The sequence below is a fragment of the Eptatretus burgeri genome, chromosome 2, assembly GCF_056783735.1.
Source record: "Eptatretus burgeri isolate ZD-2024b chromosome 2, Ebu_testis_v1, whole genome shotgun sequence".
In the NCBI taxonomy this organism is placed as follows: Eukaryota; Metazoa; Chordata; class Myxini; order Myxiniformes; family Myxinidae; genus Eptatretus; species Eptatretus burgeri.
Window position 1 is genome coordinate 141,537,056 of NC_140962.1, and position 16,454 is coordinate 141,553,509.

Sequence of the window (16,454 nt, forward strand, 5' to 3'; positions counted from 1 at the left end):
CATGAATCTGAAACTGGGTCGCATATTCATATTTCTTCAGGACAATGATCCGAAGCACAAAGCTAAAGCCACACTGGAGTGTCTGAATAAGAAGAAAATATATGTTCTTGAGTGGGCCAGTCAAAGTCCTGACTTGAACCCAATTGAACATTTATGGTGAGACTTGAAAATTGTAGTCCATTGATGACCCCCATCAAACTAGGCAGACCTGGAGCAATTTTCACATGAAGAACGGGCGAAGATTTCACCATCTCACTGTGCAAAGCTGGTAGAGATCTCCCCTAAAAGACTCATAGCAATCATTGCTGCAAAAGGTGCTTCTACCAAGTACTGACCTTTTTTCTTAATTGGCTGAATACTTTTTTCAACCAGTGAATTTTGATTTGTACATGTTTTTGTAAGTATTCTTTGCGTGTAACCTCCTTCAAATGTAAGTGTTTAGTTTGACCTCTTCAGTTATGAATAAAATAGTTCATTTGGAAAAATTGTTTCTACATAATTCGTAATTCATTTAAATTGTGCATGTGTGAGTGTGTGTGGTTTTCTCTGCAACGGCTTGTCCGACCGATGCGAAACTTCAAACATAGGAGACACTCAACATGGAGAATATTTTATTGCTAAGTCTGATGTTATCGGTCACATGGTATGGCAGCCATATTGGCTCAAAGGAAAAAAATTGGACATCTTTTTCTCTGAAACCGCTTGACGAAAAAATATGGAAGCTTGGCATTTGTCAACTCCCCATGGGGTATATAGTGTGATGATTACGTCATCGGTGAAGTGGTGTTCTAACCGTAATTGGTTAAAAATTCTTATCTGAAACTTCATTTATCTGAACTACGACCCATTGTAAGTGAAGAATTTAATTTTTGACATCATCGTTCACGTGGTCTGGCAGCCATATTGGATTGAAAATGTCAACATTCATAGCTTATCGTGGCATTTTTCCAAAGCCACTTCTAATCATAAAAGTAACTAGAACAGCGCATACATCATACCATAGTTTATCCCATCTCGTTTTCAGTTATCCTACCCTTCTTCTCACTCATGCAACTCTGAATCCTGTGGTGAGGCAATTGCCTTGAAAGCTCTTCCTGGAAGGCATATCCAACCAAAGGCAGCATCAGTCGCCTGGAAGTTCAGTTCAGCATCCAACCAAATGACTGGATCGGACGGCATCAGCTCGCGTGTCCAAAAAAAACCTGCTCTGCTGCTCGTGCATATCTCCTCTCTGTCCTCTTCACCTTATAATTTGTACTTGGTCATCTTCCATTTGCTTGGAAATCCCCCAACATCACAACATCAAAAAGGTGCAAAAGCTGATCCCCTCATCCACGCACCTTTCAGCTTACTTACAATCGTCAGCAATGTCATGGAATCCATTATCGTAGTTGATATGAAATCCTTCCTTTTCTCCAACAACTTCATCTCAGATTATCAATGAGGTGTCAGACCAGGTCACTCCACCTTGGACATGCTGCTTCCACTCATCCAACAATGGATGGAGGCCCTCGTTGCCAGACATGAGATTCGGGCCATCACTGGACATATCTTGTGCTTTTGATACAGTCTGGCATCCTGCCTTGCTCTCCAAACTCTCTGCCAATGGCATCCAAGGCCAACTCCACACATGGCTTTCTAACTTCCTTTACTCTCATAGCCAACATGTGGCACTTGATGGAATCCTTTCAGCTTCTCTCCCCATCAAGGCCAGTGTGACCACTCCTTGGCTTTTTTTCTCAAGATCTTGGCTCTTCATTGTTCACCTTGGCGTCTTGGTTTTCTATAGGTTTTCTTGGCGTATAGGTTTTCTCTTATCATCACGTTTCCGAAACCTTGTGAATTCCTGGCTTTTTTCATTGGCTCACCTTGGCATTTATGAAAATGAGGAGTGGTCACACTGGTCAAGGCTGGAGTGCCCCAAGGTAGTGTTTTTGGCCCAGTCATATTCATGATCTTCATCAATGATCTCTAACCCTCTGGAAAATCCTCTTTATCTATTTTCTGTGACATCCATCATCCTTCAGACAGGCAGGCTGCAACCTCTTCCTTCTCTTCAGTCATTGAAAAAAAATTAAACTGGTACATTTAGAATATGTCTATGAATCCAACACCTTTCTGGTCTTGCACCCTCTGCTATTTGTGTGCTTTGTGACCCCACTCCCCCAGGTTTCTGCTGGGCACACATGGTCCACCATGAACCTCCTCCTGGTGAAACTACCTAAATCCAGGATCACTGCTCACCTCCACTCATTTGTTCTTGTTCCCCCCACCTGTGGAATCTTCAAGACAGCTCTTCACCACTATCTCGCATCACCACTGTAGATACAGATACAGAACGTCAGTGCAATTTTAAAACATTTATTAAACAAACAAACAGATGATATGTGCCAGCAAAGGAGATCCTGGACAGACAAATTTACTCCTGATCTCTCAACATAACCGGAGAATCTTCGTCTTTATATAGTTTCCAGTAAGACAGTTTTTATATATATATATATATATATATATATATATATATATATATATATATATATATATATATATATATATATATATATCATTTTCTGATGCTGACGCCAGTTCGCCCGGTCTTGACAATTTCCAGGTGAACCTTATCTTCAGTATTCTTAGACAGCTCCTGCTTAAATGGTTGGAACACATATTCAAACCCAGACATATTAATTGCACAGAATGCTAGAATGACGTCAAACGCCAACACTAATGGCCATTAAAACAAGTTTCCATCTTATGTAGGTTAAAAATCAGTCTGCTTCTCCCAAAACTGGGAAGATATATTATCTTGAAGCGACCAGAGCTTCGTGAATACATCTGGACACCTTCTCAAATCCACATTCCAACTTGTTTGTGTCTGTTTTAAAAATTCCTTTGGATAGCTTTTGAAATGATAGGCAATTCTTCTTATATTCAACCTGTTTACACATTTAATATACAGGTGATCTGTCCATACAGAGGAGAAATATAATTATGTTAATTCCAAATGGATACATACTTAAAAAGAATCATATCATATATGAGTACATTTCTATTTCAGGTTTAACATTTTCATTTTAATACCAAGTTTTAATCATCATCAATTTATTTATTTTATCACTCCCAAGCCCATCATGATAAAATGTTTCTACACCCCCAATCCAAAAATCATGATCTTTTCTACTCTCGTTAACCCCACCCAAATCCCTTCTTCCAATTTTCCAGTTTTTCCTCCTTGGAGTTTCCGTCTGTATTCATATTTTCCACTCCATGCATCTTCTGTGTCCATCTTGTCCACTCTATGCATGCGTGTTTTGCATCCTGTTTTTGTTTATGTCCTGATCCATTCAGTGTACAAGCTCTTCCATGAGACTCGACTATGCATTAAAAAAAGGCAACCTCAGATCATTCCACCAAGCCCACAAGTGTGTCCACTCTCAGGAGAGCCAGAAAACAATGTGTGGCCAAACTTTCTCTCTCCTCTAAAACCTGGTAGAATCTTGTTAAGTCTGTCTGGAGTATGCTCCCCACTCCATCGCTTTCCTCACTTCAAATGGCAATGCAGCCGACTCCGCTCGGGAGAAGGCTGAATGCCTCAATTCTATGTTCGTTTCCAAACCTTGTGTCCCCAACCTCTCACTCTCTGTATCCACCTTAACCAGTCACACAGAACTACTCCTGGACTGTATTTTGTACCTGAGAATGTGGAGAAGCTTCTGGCAACTCTCAACTCTCAACTCTCAATCTACAACTGTACCAAAAGGCATCAGCTCACATGTTCTGAAAAACCTGCTCTGCCGTTCTCGCACATCCACTTTGTTCTGTTCACCCTATCATTTGCCCGAAGTCATCTTTCATCTGCTTGAAAGTCAGCCAGCATCACCGCATTGCAGAAATTAGAAGGGCACTCGGTAGAGCCCATACCTTCACAAGGCTGATTAGTTTACGTTTTTTATACCACTGATAGGCCGGATCTGAATTCAGGCCTGATCTAAAATTTAACTAAAACGGGCGCTCATAGAGCGCATACCTTCGCCGCCACTACTTTTTTTGTTCTTGGTATGAGTGTGGGGAACTGGTTTCATATGAATGGTCTTATGACACAAACCACATATCTATAATGTCATGACCCCCCCGCCCCGACTTTCGGGGGCTACGGATTAAACAACAATCAACTCAGTCGTTTTGGCGAGTCTTCACTCGCAAGCTCGGTGAATACAACGTTTCAACAAGAGAAGGTAATCTCGTTTGATGCTGGTTTCATGCAAATCGAATAAGAATTGACTGAGTTATGCCGAAAAACGCATATTTTTCAAGGGCGTGACCCCCCCCCCCCGACATTTTACCCCAACCGGTGACATGTGTTATGACGTCATTGTGTCACAAGATTGGGCATTAAATTCTGAACATTTTGGTGCTGGGTTCATGTAAAGCGGACAAGAATTGACCGCGTTATGACAAAAACCGCATATTTTTCAAGGTCGTGACCCCCCTGACCTTTGACCCCGAACCGGTAACAAGAGTATAGGCGTCATTGTGTCATATTGCATATCACAAGATGAGGCGTTGAATTCTGAACATTTTGGCGTTAGTTGCATGCAAATTGAATAAAAAATTGACCGTGTTATGTAAAAAGACGATTTTGACCTTTTCGTGACCTTGACCTTGACCTTTGACCCGAACGATCTCAAAATCTAATCGAATGCTTCCTGGCTAATAACCAATTATCCCACCAAATTTCATGCAATTCGGTTTAATACTTTTCGAGTTATACGAATCACAAGATTACAAATAAATAAATAAATACATGCCGACCAAAACATAACCTTTCGCAGAATGCGAAGGTAATCAGCTTGTTCTTATCATTTAACCAACTCATCCAAGTTTCATCCGAATCCGTCCATAACTTTTTTGAGATACCCTGCTATATATTGTTTTTGGCCTATTTCTCAATGATGAAAAATCACTTTAAAAAAACTCTTGGATCCAGACCTGGATCCGGATCGTCACCAAAATCTAACTTTGTCGGTGTAACATACCCAAGTTCTCCACCAGATTTCGTCTGAATCTACCCACAACTTTTTGAGATATTTTGTTCACAAACAGACGGGTGAAAACGTAACCTCCATCCACCTTCGGTGGTGGAGGTAACTAGCTGCAAAAACTGATCTCCTTAACTACAGACCTATTGGCTTGCTTCCAATCAGCAAGGTCAAGGAATCCATCATTGCAAATGACATCAAATCCTACCTTTTTTTTACATTGGCCTGATATCAGTTCATCAATTCAGATTCAGACTAAGTCACTCGACCTTGGACATACTGCTGATGCTCTCCCAACAATGGATGGAGGCCCCTCAATGTCAGACTTGAGATCGGGACCATCTCTCTCGATATATCTTGAGCATTCAATATCGTCTGGCATCCCACTTTGCTCTCCACACACTGTCTATGGCATCCAATGTCAACTCTACATTTGGCTGACTGACTTCCTCCACTCTCGTAGCCAACAAGTGGCTCAACAGAATTATCTCTTCCCTCCCTGTTAATGCTTGAGTGCCCCAAGGCAGTGTTCTGGATCCTGACCTATTCCTACTGTTCATCAACGGTCTCTCTGACTCTCAATAAACTCCTCTTTATCTCTTTAGCGATGACCACCCACTGCTGTAACATACCTCATCCTTCAGATAGGCAGGCAACAGCCTCTTCCCCATCTGCAGACCTTCATAGAATAATGATCTGGTAAAACATGTGAACATGTCTTTCAATCCTGACAAATCTCACACACTCATTCTCTCTCTCTCTCTCTCTCTCTCTCTCTCTCTCTCTCTCTCTCTCTCTCTCTCTCTCTCTCTCTCTCTCTCTCTCTCTCTCTCTATGAATGACCGTATGGCAAAGTCTCCGAATGGCCATCCTTCGTCATGCAAAGTCCTTCCTTCTCCGTGTACCAGCACATTTATTCCTCGGGTGCGCACACATTGCGTATGCAGCATTGCACCCCCCAGTAACTTCACACACAACTTGTCAACATTTCACCCCTCCCCCCCCTCCCAAAAAGCAGATTCGGGGGAGGTGGAAAAGATATGGTACTGGTTCCAACCTTCTACGATCAGGTTCAAACACATCGGGTTGTGGCACTTGGCTCACAACTGGAACATACCAATGGTTCACTTTCAGCAGGCTAAGCATAGTTTGGAGGATTGGGTTCACAATGCGTCGGGCGGAGTTGGTCAATATGTTTATGTACTCCATTGGACAATCAATATGTCCATTGGACAGTTCCACAACAAAGTGTCCAATTTGATCGATGACGAGTGAGGCATTTAGCACCACAGCCAGGATTCAGCACAAAAAAAGGATCAAACACATTGATGATGTGTGTAATTGAGTTCCTGTCATGGTACCACTTATGCTTAAACTCGAAGTGAGTAACTCTGGACGAATCATTGCGATGGCTCAGGGCTAAGCATGTCTTAAGCATTTAACCAAACATCATTTCTGCAGTTGTGTGTTTAGTGGTTGTGTGCGGGCGTATCCTATATGTAAATAACACGCGTGACAACCTGGCCTGCAGGGAAGAGCCGTCATTCGCCTTTTTGAGACCATTCTTGATCAACCGCACAGCTCTCTCGGCCTGACCATTGGAAGTGGGCTTAAAGGGAGCACTGCCAGAGTGCTCAATACCATTCTGTTTCAAAAATTCCTGAAATGCCACACTGGTGAAACATGAACCATTATCACTATATCAGAACCATCTCTCGGGATATATCTCGTGCTTTTCATGCAGTCTGGCATCCTGCGTTGCTCTCCAAACTCTCTTTCGATAGCATCCAAGGCCAAGGTGGAGCAAGACGACGGACCTCGAAGCCTCGTCTATATCACTGAAGGGAGCGGCGCCGTTCTGCAGAGAGCAGCTGCGTCGGCAAGCGTGATTGAAGAAGAGGCTGCACGGCGGTTCCTGAGCCCTGGCATTGAATACCACCTCACGAATTACCTCACGTACGTTTTACCGCCCAGAGAGTGGCTCGGCGCCATTTTTGGGCGTGTTTTCCCACGCAGGATGAAGAGCCTCGATCCCAAAGCTCAATAAAGACCATCTCTGGACAAAGCTAAGTGCCAGAATAAAGGGAGGATTTTCTTTTGTTTCATATTTCCCTTGTCTGTATTATCGTCCGTGTGTAGAGGCGCCTCAACTTCAGTCCTTAATTTACTTCACGTATTATTATTACATTTTGAATTATTACCCTTGTAAATATTTGTCTATTTTCATTAAAATCCCCGTGTTTCTTTTAAATTGCTGGTGTCCGTGTATTTGTGGTGGGTTTGAGTATAAACCCCTTGTGCTGTGCTTCCATTGTGCCACCCTTGCCGCCCTGCCCTCCCGCACACGCGCACCATAATCTCTGAGGATCACGTGTCTGCCTCCAAGGAAAACCGCTCAGCGATCCGGTCTGGTCGGTGTTAACTGCCCGTACACCACAATTGGGTCGGGGGATTAACGTAACCGGCGTGACCTGTAACAATATATAGCAAGAGGTCGCAAAAAGTTATGGACGGATTTGGACGAAACTTGGTAGACAGGTTGGGTATGTGACAAGGACAAAGTGATTTGATTTCGATGAAGATGGAAATCCAGATCCGGACACAATAGTTTTTTTTTTAAATTAAAAAAAAAATTTAAAGTTGTTTTTTTTTTTTTTTTTTATCAAAAGGTTGAATGCCTAAACTCGGTGTTTGCATTGAAATCTTGTGTCCAAAATCCATCGCTTTAACTACCACCTTACCCAGTCGCACCCAGCTGTCCCTCGACTCTGTGTCCTTTTCTCCTGACAAAGTGGAGAGCTTGCTGTCAAACCTCGACTCAGATTCTGCAACCGGTCCAGACGGCATCAGCCCACATGTCCTAAAAACCTGCTCCTCTGCTCTTGCTCACCCTCTCTCTGTTCTATTCACCCTCTCATTTGCTCAAGGTCATCTGCCATCTGCTTGGAAATCAGCCAACATTACTGTCCTGCATAAAAAGGTGCAAAAAGAGATCCCTGCAACTACAGACCCATCAGCCTTCTGCCAGTCATCAGCAAGGTTATGGAATCCATCATAGCTTCAGACATTAAATCCTCCTCTTCTCCAATGGCTTGATTTCCGATCATTAATTTGGTTTCACACCAGGTCACTCTCCCCTAGATATGCTGATTCTGCTCTCCCAACAATAGATGGAAGTCCTCAATGCCTGACATGAAATCAGAGCCGTATCCCAAGACATATCACGTGCTTTTGACATGGTCTGGCACCCTGCTCTGCTCACCAAACTCTCCTCCTATTGCATCCAAGGCCATCTCCTCTCATGGCTCGCAGACTTCCTCTCCTGTCACAGTCAATGTGTGGCGCTAAATGGAGTTCTTTCATCCCCTCTTCCTGTCCAGGCTGGAGTTCCTCAAGGCAGCATTCTGGGCCCTATTATTTCTGGTTTTCCTCAATGATCTCTCCGACTCTCTGGAAAATCCTCTATCTCTTTGCTGATGACTCCACCCTCTGCCGTACCATCTGCCATCCCTCAGACCGGCAAGCAGCAGTTTCTTCGCTCACTGCAGATCTGGATAAAATCACAAACTGGTCCAACACGTGGAACATGTCTTTCAATCCGGACAAATCTCACACTCTCACTTTGTCTCTCCGAAAGGATTGTTTAGAACCTCTGGGACCCCCCCATCCACTTTCTCAACAATCCTCTGGAAGAAGTCCTTTCTTTCAAGCTTCTGGGTCTCACTGTCTGCCATGACCTTTCCTGAGAAAGGTCTACTTGTCGAGCATTTCATACCTGGCCTCCAAAGCCAGTCGTCGACTGGGAATCCTCCATCGTGCAAAGTCCTTCCTCGGCCCACCTGAGCTCCTGACCACTTACAAAGCTTTTGTCCACAGCCTGATGGAGTACTGCTCTCCCCTATGGGCTGGTGCTCGTGTCTCCCACCTTTCTCGGCTTAACGCTATGAAAACCAAGGCATTTCGGATCATTGGAATCTCCCGTGATGAGGCTGAGTCTTTGGACCTCTCACTCTCTGACCGCAGGCTGGTCGGTGGTCTTTCTGTCTTCGACCATCTCCTCTCCAGCCTCACCCCCCCCCACCCCCTGCTCTCTCTGTGATTTGTCCCCACCACATTTCCGCAGAGCGCTCAAGGTCTGCCAACAACCCCCTTCTGGTAAAACTACCAAAATCACGAATTGCTGCTTACCTTCACTCTTCAATTCCTCTTTTTTTCCCGCCTTTGGAATACACTCCCTCACTCTATTCAATCCCATTCATCCCTCCAGGCCTTCAAAACAGCTGTTCACCACCACCTCTTGTCATCCCCCATCCAAATCCTCGATCTTTTCTACCCCCGATAATCCACCCAAGCTCACCTTCCTTCAAATTCCCTGCTTTCCTTCCTGAAAGTCCCTGCAACGTCAATCTTGTATTCCCCATGTTCCCTGCCCCATCCATCTCCCTACCACGGATCTCCTAATGTCTCCGTTCCCCACTGTTTTGTCCTTCCCACTCCCGCCGCTCTTGTCTCATGCCCCCCTTGCTGTGCGTTGTGTGTTCGCTCTCATACGAGCCTCGACAAGTAGACAAAAAAAGGAATTCTTCACCATTGAGAGATGTTCCAAAAACGGTACATAGCACAATATCTCAACTTTATTGGGCCTGATATGTTCTCGTGGATCAGGCATTGCATGGCAGAGGTATGCGCTCTACCGAGTGCTCTTCCAGTTATGATTTTGATTGATATCAATGATCTTTCTCAATGCTGTTAAATGCATTCATTGTCTTCTGTTGCAAATGATGCCATCCTGTGCACAAATGCTGCTCACTGCCCTCCCCCGCCACACCCATGCAAGTCGCAGCAACATCCCTCTCTGCTGGGCTAGATAAAATACGCAACTGGTCATCCACCTGGAGCATGCTTTTCCAGGCAGGGAGATCACGCACTATAATTTTCCCACTCCCTTCAGGTCTGTGACCAACAATTCCTCTTTTTATTTCTGCACTCAGCCAATGGGAGAGGGAGACTTTTGGGAACTCTTAAGCTTGATTAACTTCCATAAACCTATCTCAGGCAGATGATACCTCTGAACAGGCTTCCAAAGTTGGACAATACCTCCTAAATTCTCCACAATCAAAGTTCTTCCCCAACCGTACTCAACTTGCAACGGTGTCCAAGACATTCGTTCAAACTGCCACGGGCTATGTCTCACCAATATGGGCTGTTGCTGGCACTTCACATCCTTGCACCACATGAGGCAAAGTCATCCGGTCTGCCCTCCCTGTCAGGAGTGTCTGATGATGAGAGACTGATCCTCATTGTTTGGCTAACACCTTCCTGTTTCCTCTTTGGCTAACTCCTTCTCTCCCAAGTGGCATGTGTTTTTACGGAAGCCCTCACCGTGCTGCCTTTTCAAAATCCGAGCTTAACCATCAGTTTCCATTCCTTCGTCCCACTCTTCTTACACCTGTGGGACAATCTCTCAGATTCTGTCATCTTCTGTTTTCCCTTCCAGGCCCTCGTGTGTCTGCTGTCAACTGCCAACTTATCTGTCCCACTCAAATCTTAGCGATACTGTACCTGCTAAGACTCTGTCCCTCTTTCTGTTATAACCTCTCTCATAATATTGTACAGGCAGGCATGTGTTCTCATTGACCCATTTCTCCTTCAGGTCACCTTTTCTCAATTGACTCTTTGCCACCAGTCGTCTTGGAGTTTTTGATGACTGTATTTAAAAAAAAACTTGCTTGCTGTTGACGACGTCTGTAAACACAAATGCAATTTCTCTTCAGGAATGGTGAGAACGGTGAAAATTGAGCCTGAATTTTTGGACCCCGTGGAAGTAAAACAAGGTATCTTCTGTTTTCCCTCTGCAAACAAAAATATTTGCGAAATGGGTTTGTTTTAAAGTGAGCATGTATGAATGAATACTCTTGTTGATACCCAAGCTCCAAACGTGTGGTTTGTGCTTCAAAACCTGTTTCATCAATTTGATCAAATAAATTACTCTTCCGAGGAACCTTGGTGGTTGAAAAGAGCTGCTGCCGTTCCACTCACTTTCTGGTACGATCTACCATCACCAGACTTTCTCTTTTTATGTATTTATTTTTTCCTACAAGAGCAAGGCTCATGGAAAAGCAAGAAACATAATAAATGAGAAAGAGCAATCAAAGATTGCAAACCTTCACCAGGCCTTGTTTTGTGTGGTTATATTGTTCGGATTTTCTGGATGTCCTCGCGTTCTAATTGTACCATACATACTGTGTTGACTCACTCGCATTTTAATTGTACATACTCTATCGAGGTACTCGGTTGAAAAAAAGATAATGTGCCGGGCAACACTGGGTCTCGCCTCCCACCCCTCCCCCTCCCTTCTCCAACGCCAACCCCTTCCCTCCGGACTCCCACGCCACCCCTTCCCCTTCCTTCTCCGACCCCACCTCCTTTCCTTCGGACTCCCACTTCCTTTGGACTTTCCTTTTCCTTAATCTGTCTGAAGTGTGTAAGGGGTATTGAGAGTCTTTGGGGGGAGGGGGTCTTTAGGGTCTTACGGCTCTTCAGGGTCCAAAGCATCTTTGAGGGGTGAGGTCTTTGGGTTCTTCAGGGTATTGGAGGTATAAAAGGTCTTTGAGGTTGCAAGGGGTCTTCGGGATCTAAACTGTCAAGGGTCTTTGGGGTCTTCAGTGTCTTTCAAGGCTGAGGTGGTGGATGACATACCCTGAGGATAATCTCCAGTCCGGATTTGGTCTTTGTGCCAAATTTGGTAGTTGTCAGCCCAGCAGTCTTTGCAAAAAATGCGAACAGACAGACAGATGGATGACAAATTTTATTTTTTAGACCAGCGGGCACCCACGCCCTTTGGGCGGGAGTATCCGTGTCAGCCCACCGAACATGGATGGCTACTTAGTATCCAGGGAGTCAAAGAAACGTAAAGTTGTCAAGGATAGCACCAAATATCGTAATCACCAAGATGAGTCACGAGGTTAGGTAAGCGTGTGAATAAAGACTCCACACTGTAATCACCGTTGTGAGAGGTGAGGTAACACAAGGAAAGGAAAACATGTAATTTACCGCACCACCTAGAGTTCTCAAAGGACCTTTGTTTGCTGACGCGGATAGATGCGATAATTAGATTAGACATGATTAACGATGCTGGGAAAAATGGTCACACCCAATTGGTCAGTGCCATGACCACTCGACGACGAGTTATTGGAGAAACAGGCACGTCCAATTGGTCAATGTCACGCCACGACCAATCGATGTGTGAAGGGAACAATGGGTAGATCCAATTGGTCATTGTTGTGACCAATTGGGTGAAGGGAAATCGGGCACATCCAATTGGTCAGTGCTGTAACCAATCGATGAGTGAATATTGCTGACATAGCTACAGCGTCACAACCTTGATTTATTGTTAAGATTATTGAGGATGGCTTTTCCCCCGTGACAGCATTTTGTGAATGTACCTGCAGATGTTCTTTCCCTCAGAAAATATTTTGCTTCGCACCATGAACAGGTGCCATCCTTTTGTCCAGCCAAGTGTGTTTGTGGAAGTGGTATTGGTGTAGCTTCTTCATGCAACTCTACTTTTGCTCTATCGTGTTGGCCACGATGTGAATGTCCTTTTAATGTCCTCCTCTCTGCCGAGAATGAATTTCCCGCCTTTGTCATCCCTTTTCTTCAGTTTCTGTAGATCTTGTCGATCTGTGACACTCTACATTCATTTCCTGACTCATTCGTACTTGTTTTTCAATTTCTGTGCTTTTTTTTGTGTAGACCAGCCAAAAATCGAAAAGTCCCCTAGAATTTTTTTTTGCGGCATCGCTTGTTAATAGCAGGCATCCATGTTGGTTCATTCCACTGTGGCAAGGTAAAAGGAATGTGGCTGGATGCCATCTCCAAATTTCAATTTCAAGGTCATTTTGAAGGTCACCAAAGGTCATTGCCGGTCGATTTTTGGGGTTTTACCTATTTTGATGAAACCGGTGCCTATTTTATTGAACATATCAATAAAACCAAAGCTTGTATATTGTAGCAAGTGTATTTTTGCATTGTGAATGGTTCAACTGAAAATATACCTTCATTTATAGAGTTTTAAGAGAATGAAAGGCAAACATTGCCATTTTTCTGTTATATTCTTGTGGGTATTTTACCATGTCCAATGTCACTTTGTTCTCAGTACTACCAGAACTTGCACACCATTAACATGTTGTTATTTTCTTTCCAGTTGGAGATAGGCAGGCTTCCTGCCAAATATGTACCAGATGTAGTGTATATAGCAGTGTGCTAGGTGTTCTTGTTGATCGATGTTACATGGTTATAATCACTGTGTACACTGTATTTTCAGATCGCTAGACACTTCCACAGTTTGAAAGCAGTAGTATAGTAGCCACCCATGGACCCTGTATCAATTATCAAGTGTAAAAGAGAGCGCAAAGATACAGACAAGCTCTCATGCCTTTTTTGTCAGAGCAGTTCAGGTGACCTCTGCACAGCATCCACAGAAGGAAAAAAACAGAACAAGGACAGTCGCTGATCAGAGGCAAAAACTGGGTGACACCACCAATGTAGACATCCTCTGAAAGCAAGCTAAGCAGATTAAAGAAACAGCACCAGTCATCAGCACAGCTAGCATCCCATCATGGTCTTGATCAATGCTCCAGCACTACTTCAGTACCCACCCGACGAAGCACCCAACGAGAAATGAATTGGTCCCGATGCATGTTTTGCCAAGAAGAGGGCAAAATAAAAGTTCACAGGGTGGAAACTCTAGAGAAGTCTGCAGAATTGATTGAGCATTCCAAACTTCACCTGGTGATGAGTTCAAGATTGTCATGAGTCAATGACCTGATAGCAGTTGAAGGTTGCTATCATGTTGCTTGTTTGGTATCCTTTGAAAGACACTCTGCAAGACCAGGATCAGCCAGGGAATCACAACAGCCAGTGGAGGATGAGTGCATGGATGATGATATGCAGAGACTTGTGTGTAGGTTTGTCTCGTGGTCACATGTATGACATGAGTGACGTATATGACAGATACGAGAGGATGAGCAGTGAAATGGGCAAATGTGTACCACCAAAATACCAGTCCAGGAGAACAACTTTCGATGAAGTGGTTCAAGAGCTCGTTGGACCAAAGGCCAGTTATGTGAAACCTCTATCCAGGGGATCACTGCTGATGTACCTCGGTGACAAGTCAGATTTCTTGATCTCCAGAACACTGACCAAATCCATAGAGCATAGAATGTTCTCATTAGAATCGAAATCAACTGAAGATGAAGACTGTGGAACACTCAAGTTTGCACAAGGCAACATCTTTCAAGAGATGGTGCACGTTGCCCTCAGAGTCGGGCAGGATCTGCTCGACACACCAGGACACTCGAGCACATGGCATGGACTTGATCAAGAGCATGTTGATCAAGTGATCCCAGAGAGCTTGTATATGTTCCTTCGCTTGCTCTTTGGGGGCATCAATAACCTTTATGAGGAGACAGATGAAGACGATACCATCAAATGGACTGTGTGCAGTATTTCCCAAGACATTGTTTATGGGGTGTCCCATAAACGGAAGTTGACACCAAAGCACATTGGTCTTTGTGGAAAGACCTGCTGGAAAACTTTCCAGAGTCAGCCACTCCGAGTCAGTGGAATTGGTCGCGATGGAGAACTCGCCCAAGTTTAGCAGTTTGTATGTCATCTGTATGGCGTTCCTGCACGGCCAAGTGTGGATCAAGTCAGATTCCATGTGTTTGGTAAAGCCAAGAAGGGCCTTGATTTGTTGCCTCCGACCAGAGATGCCCTGGATCTGCACAGTAAACGTGCCAATTACCAAGCAAAGATCTGGTTGCAAGCAGATCGAGAATGCATCAGGATACCATCCCCTGTGGACAACGCTGCCTGGGTGAAGGAGAAGACTTGCCTGGTACCTATCTGGACAAGGCTGCCCCCAATTCCAGATGCCTGCCTTCAGCTGATGACCTGTGGGTGCAAATCCAAATGCCTAACAGCTCGGTTTTAAAAAAGAACTGAAGTGCACTTCTGCATGTGGCTGTGATGCGGTAGAATGTTGTAACCCAGCTGGGCAAGAGATTTTCTATAAAACATGCACATAGTACATTTTAGCCACATTGAAATTGTTGTTGAACTAATCTACAGTAACCGAAGACATAACATTTCAATTTCTCAGCTTGGTTCACTGCCAGTGAGAAACTTGATTACCATAATAGGTACTCGGACGACTGCATTTCGAAACTGCAGTTTTACGTCACATTGTGTTGTGCATTTATATAAATTCAAAAGTTTACATGATGTTTTTTTATTGTCTGTGTATGAAAACATGAAACAGATGAATGCATCAAGATATTGGCATCAAAAATGTTTTAATCCTGCCTAAATAAAGGAAAATGATCATTTTGTCATTTTTTTGCAATTTTTACCTTTATGACCTTGAAAATGACCTAAAATTGAGAATTCAGGGTGGCATCCACCCACACCTTTTTCTTTATCCTATGACTCATTGATCTGGCATGGATGCCTGATATTAACACGCGATGCCCCAAAAAGTGTACTATTCCATGTTGGCTGGCCAACTAGAACGTTTTTCTCTTTTCTCGCTGTCAGCAGCTTTCTTGTGCGCTTCGGCATCTTTTGCTTGTAAGCAAATGCTTTTTATCTTGGTTGCAATTAAATAAACTGTACAATTGATAATGCTCCATTCACGTGACCCACCCTGCTCACGATGACACGACGAGTCAATTGTTGCATTCGCAATTCACAAAGCCGTCAATGAACGAGGTAATGACGAATTATCACTTTTCCCAGCACGTTGTTTGCATTGTATACAAGGCTCTGTGTTCGAAAATCTTCGAAATAGAGATCGTGTTGTTTCAAAATTAATTTTTTGAAAACATCAAAAAAGATTAATTTTTTTGCTTCGCTTTTGTGGGGAAATACCCCGTCCAGCTCTGCCGAGGTGAAAATGGGACACAACTCAGAATATTGCCATGGGGTTTTGGTGAAATTCCCCACCCCAAGGGGTGAAGTGAAAAATTTTGCATTTGTGCAAACCTCTCAAACTAGACGATTTGTTCGGTATCATTCTGAATGGGGTGTGATCAGCAGTTCAGGAGGAGTTACGTGACGTACAGATGGACATTGCTTACAGAGATGCTCAGTCCCTCGGGCACCACCCTCCAAAGGCCGTGAGGTTCTCTCCAGGAGACCCAGGTGCATTGACATGTGCTGCTCCACCGCACTCCTCCATGTCCGCACCAAGTCTGTGTCCAGAACAGCACAGCACGAAGCGATGATTGAGACCGAGAAACGCCAGGCAAGCAAACACAACGATCACCCCAGGAGAAACCCATCCACCAGTGAGCGAACACGTAACCACGTCTTCAGGCATTCCTGATTCACAAATTGGCATCGGTGCCTCTGACC

General features: G+C 44.1%; 1 protein-coding gene across 4 annotated transcripts in view; it reads left to right on the forward strand.

The window, feature by feature from the left end:
* LOC147033359 (uncharacterized) overlaps positions 1-16,454 on the forward strand; it is a 158,568-nt gene that overhangs the window by 16,612 nt on the left and 125,502 nt on the right. For 3 of the 4 annotated variants that reach the window (XM_085854042.1, XM_085853998.1, XM_085854008.1), the window contains exon 3: positions 10,811-10,870. The exons of the other annotated variant lie outside the window; for it this stretch is intronic. In XM_085854042.1, the coding sequence (XP_085710168.1) occupies positions 10,811-10,870 (60 nt within the window). The remainder of the gene's footprint in view (positions 1-10,810; positions 10,871-16,454) is intronic. 4 annotated transcript variants of the gene reach the window in all.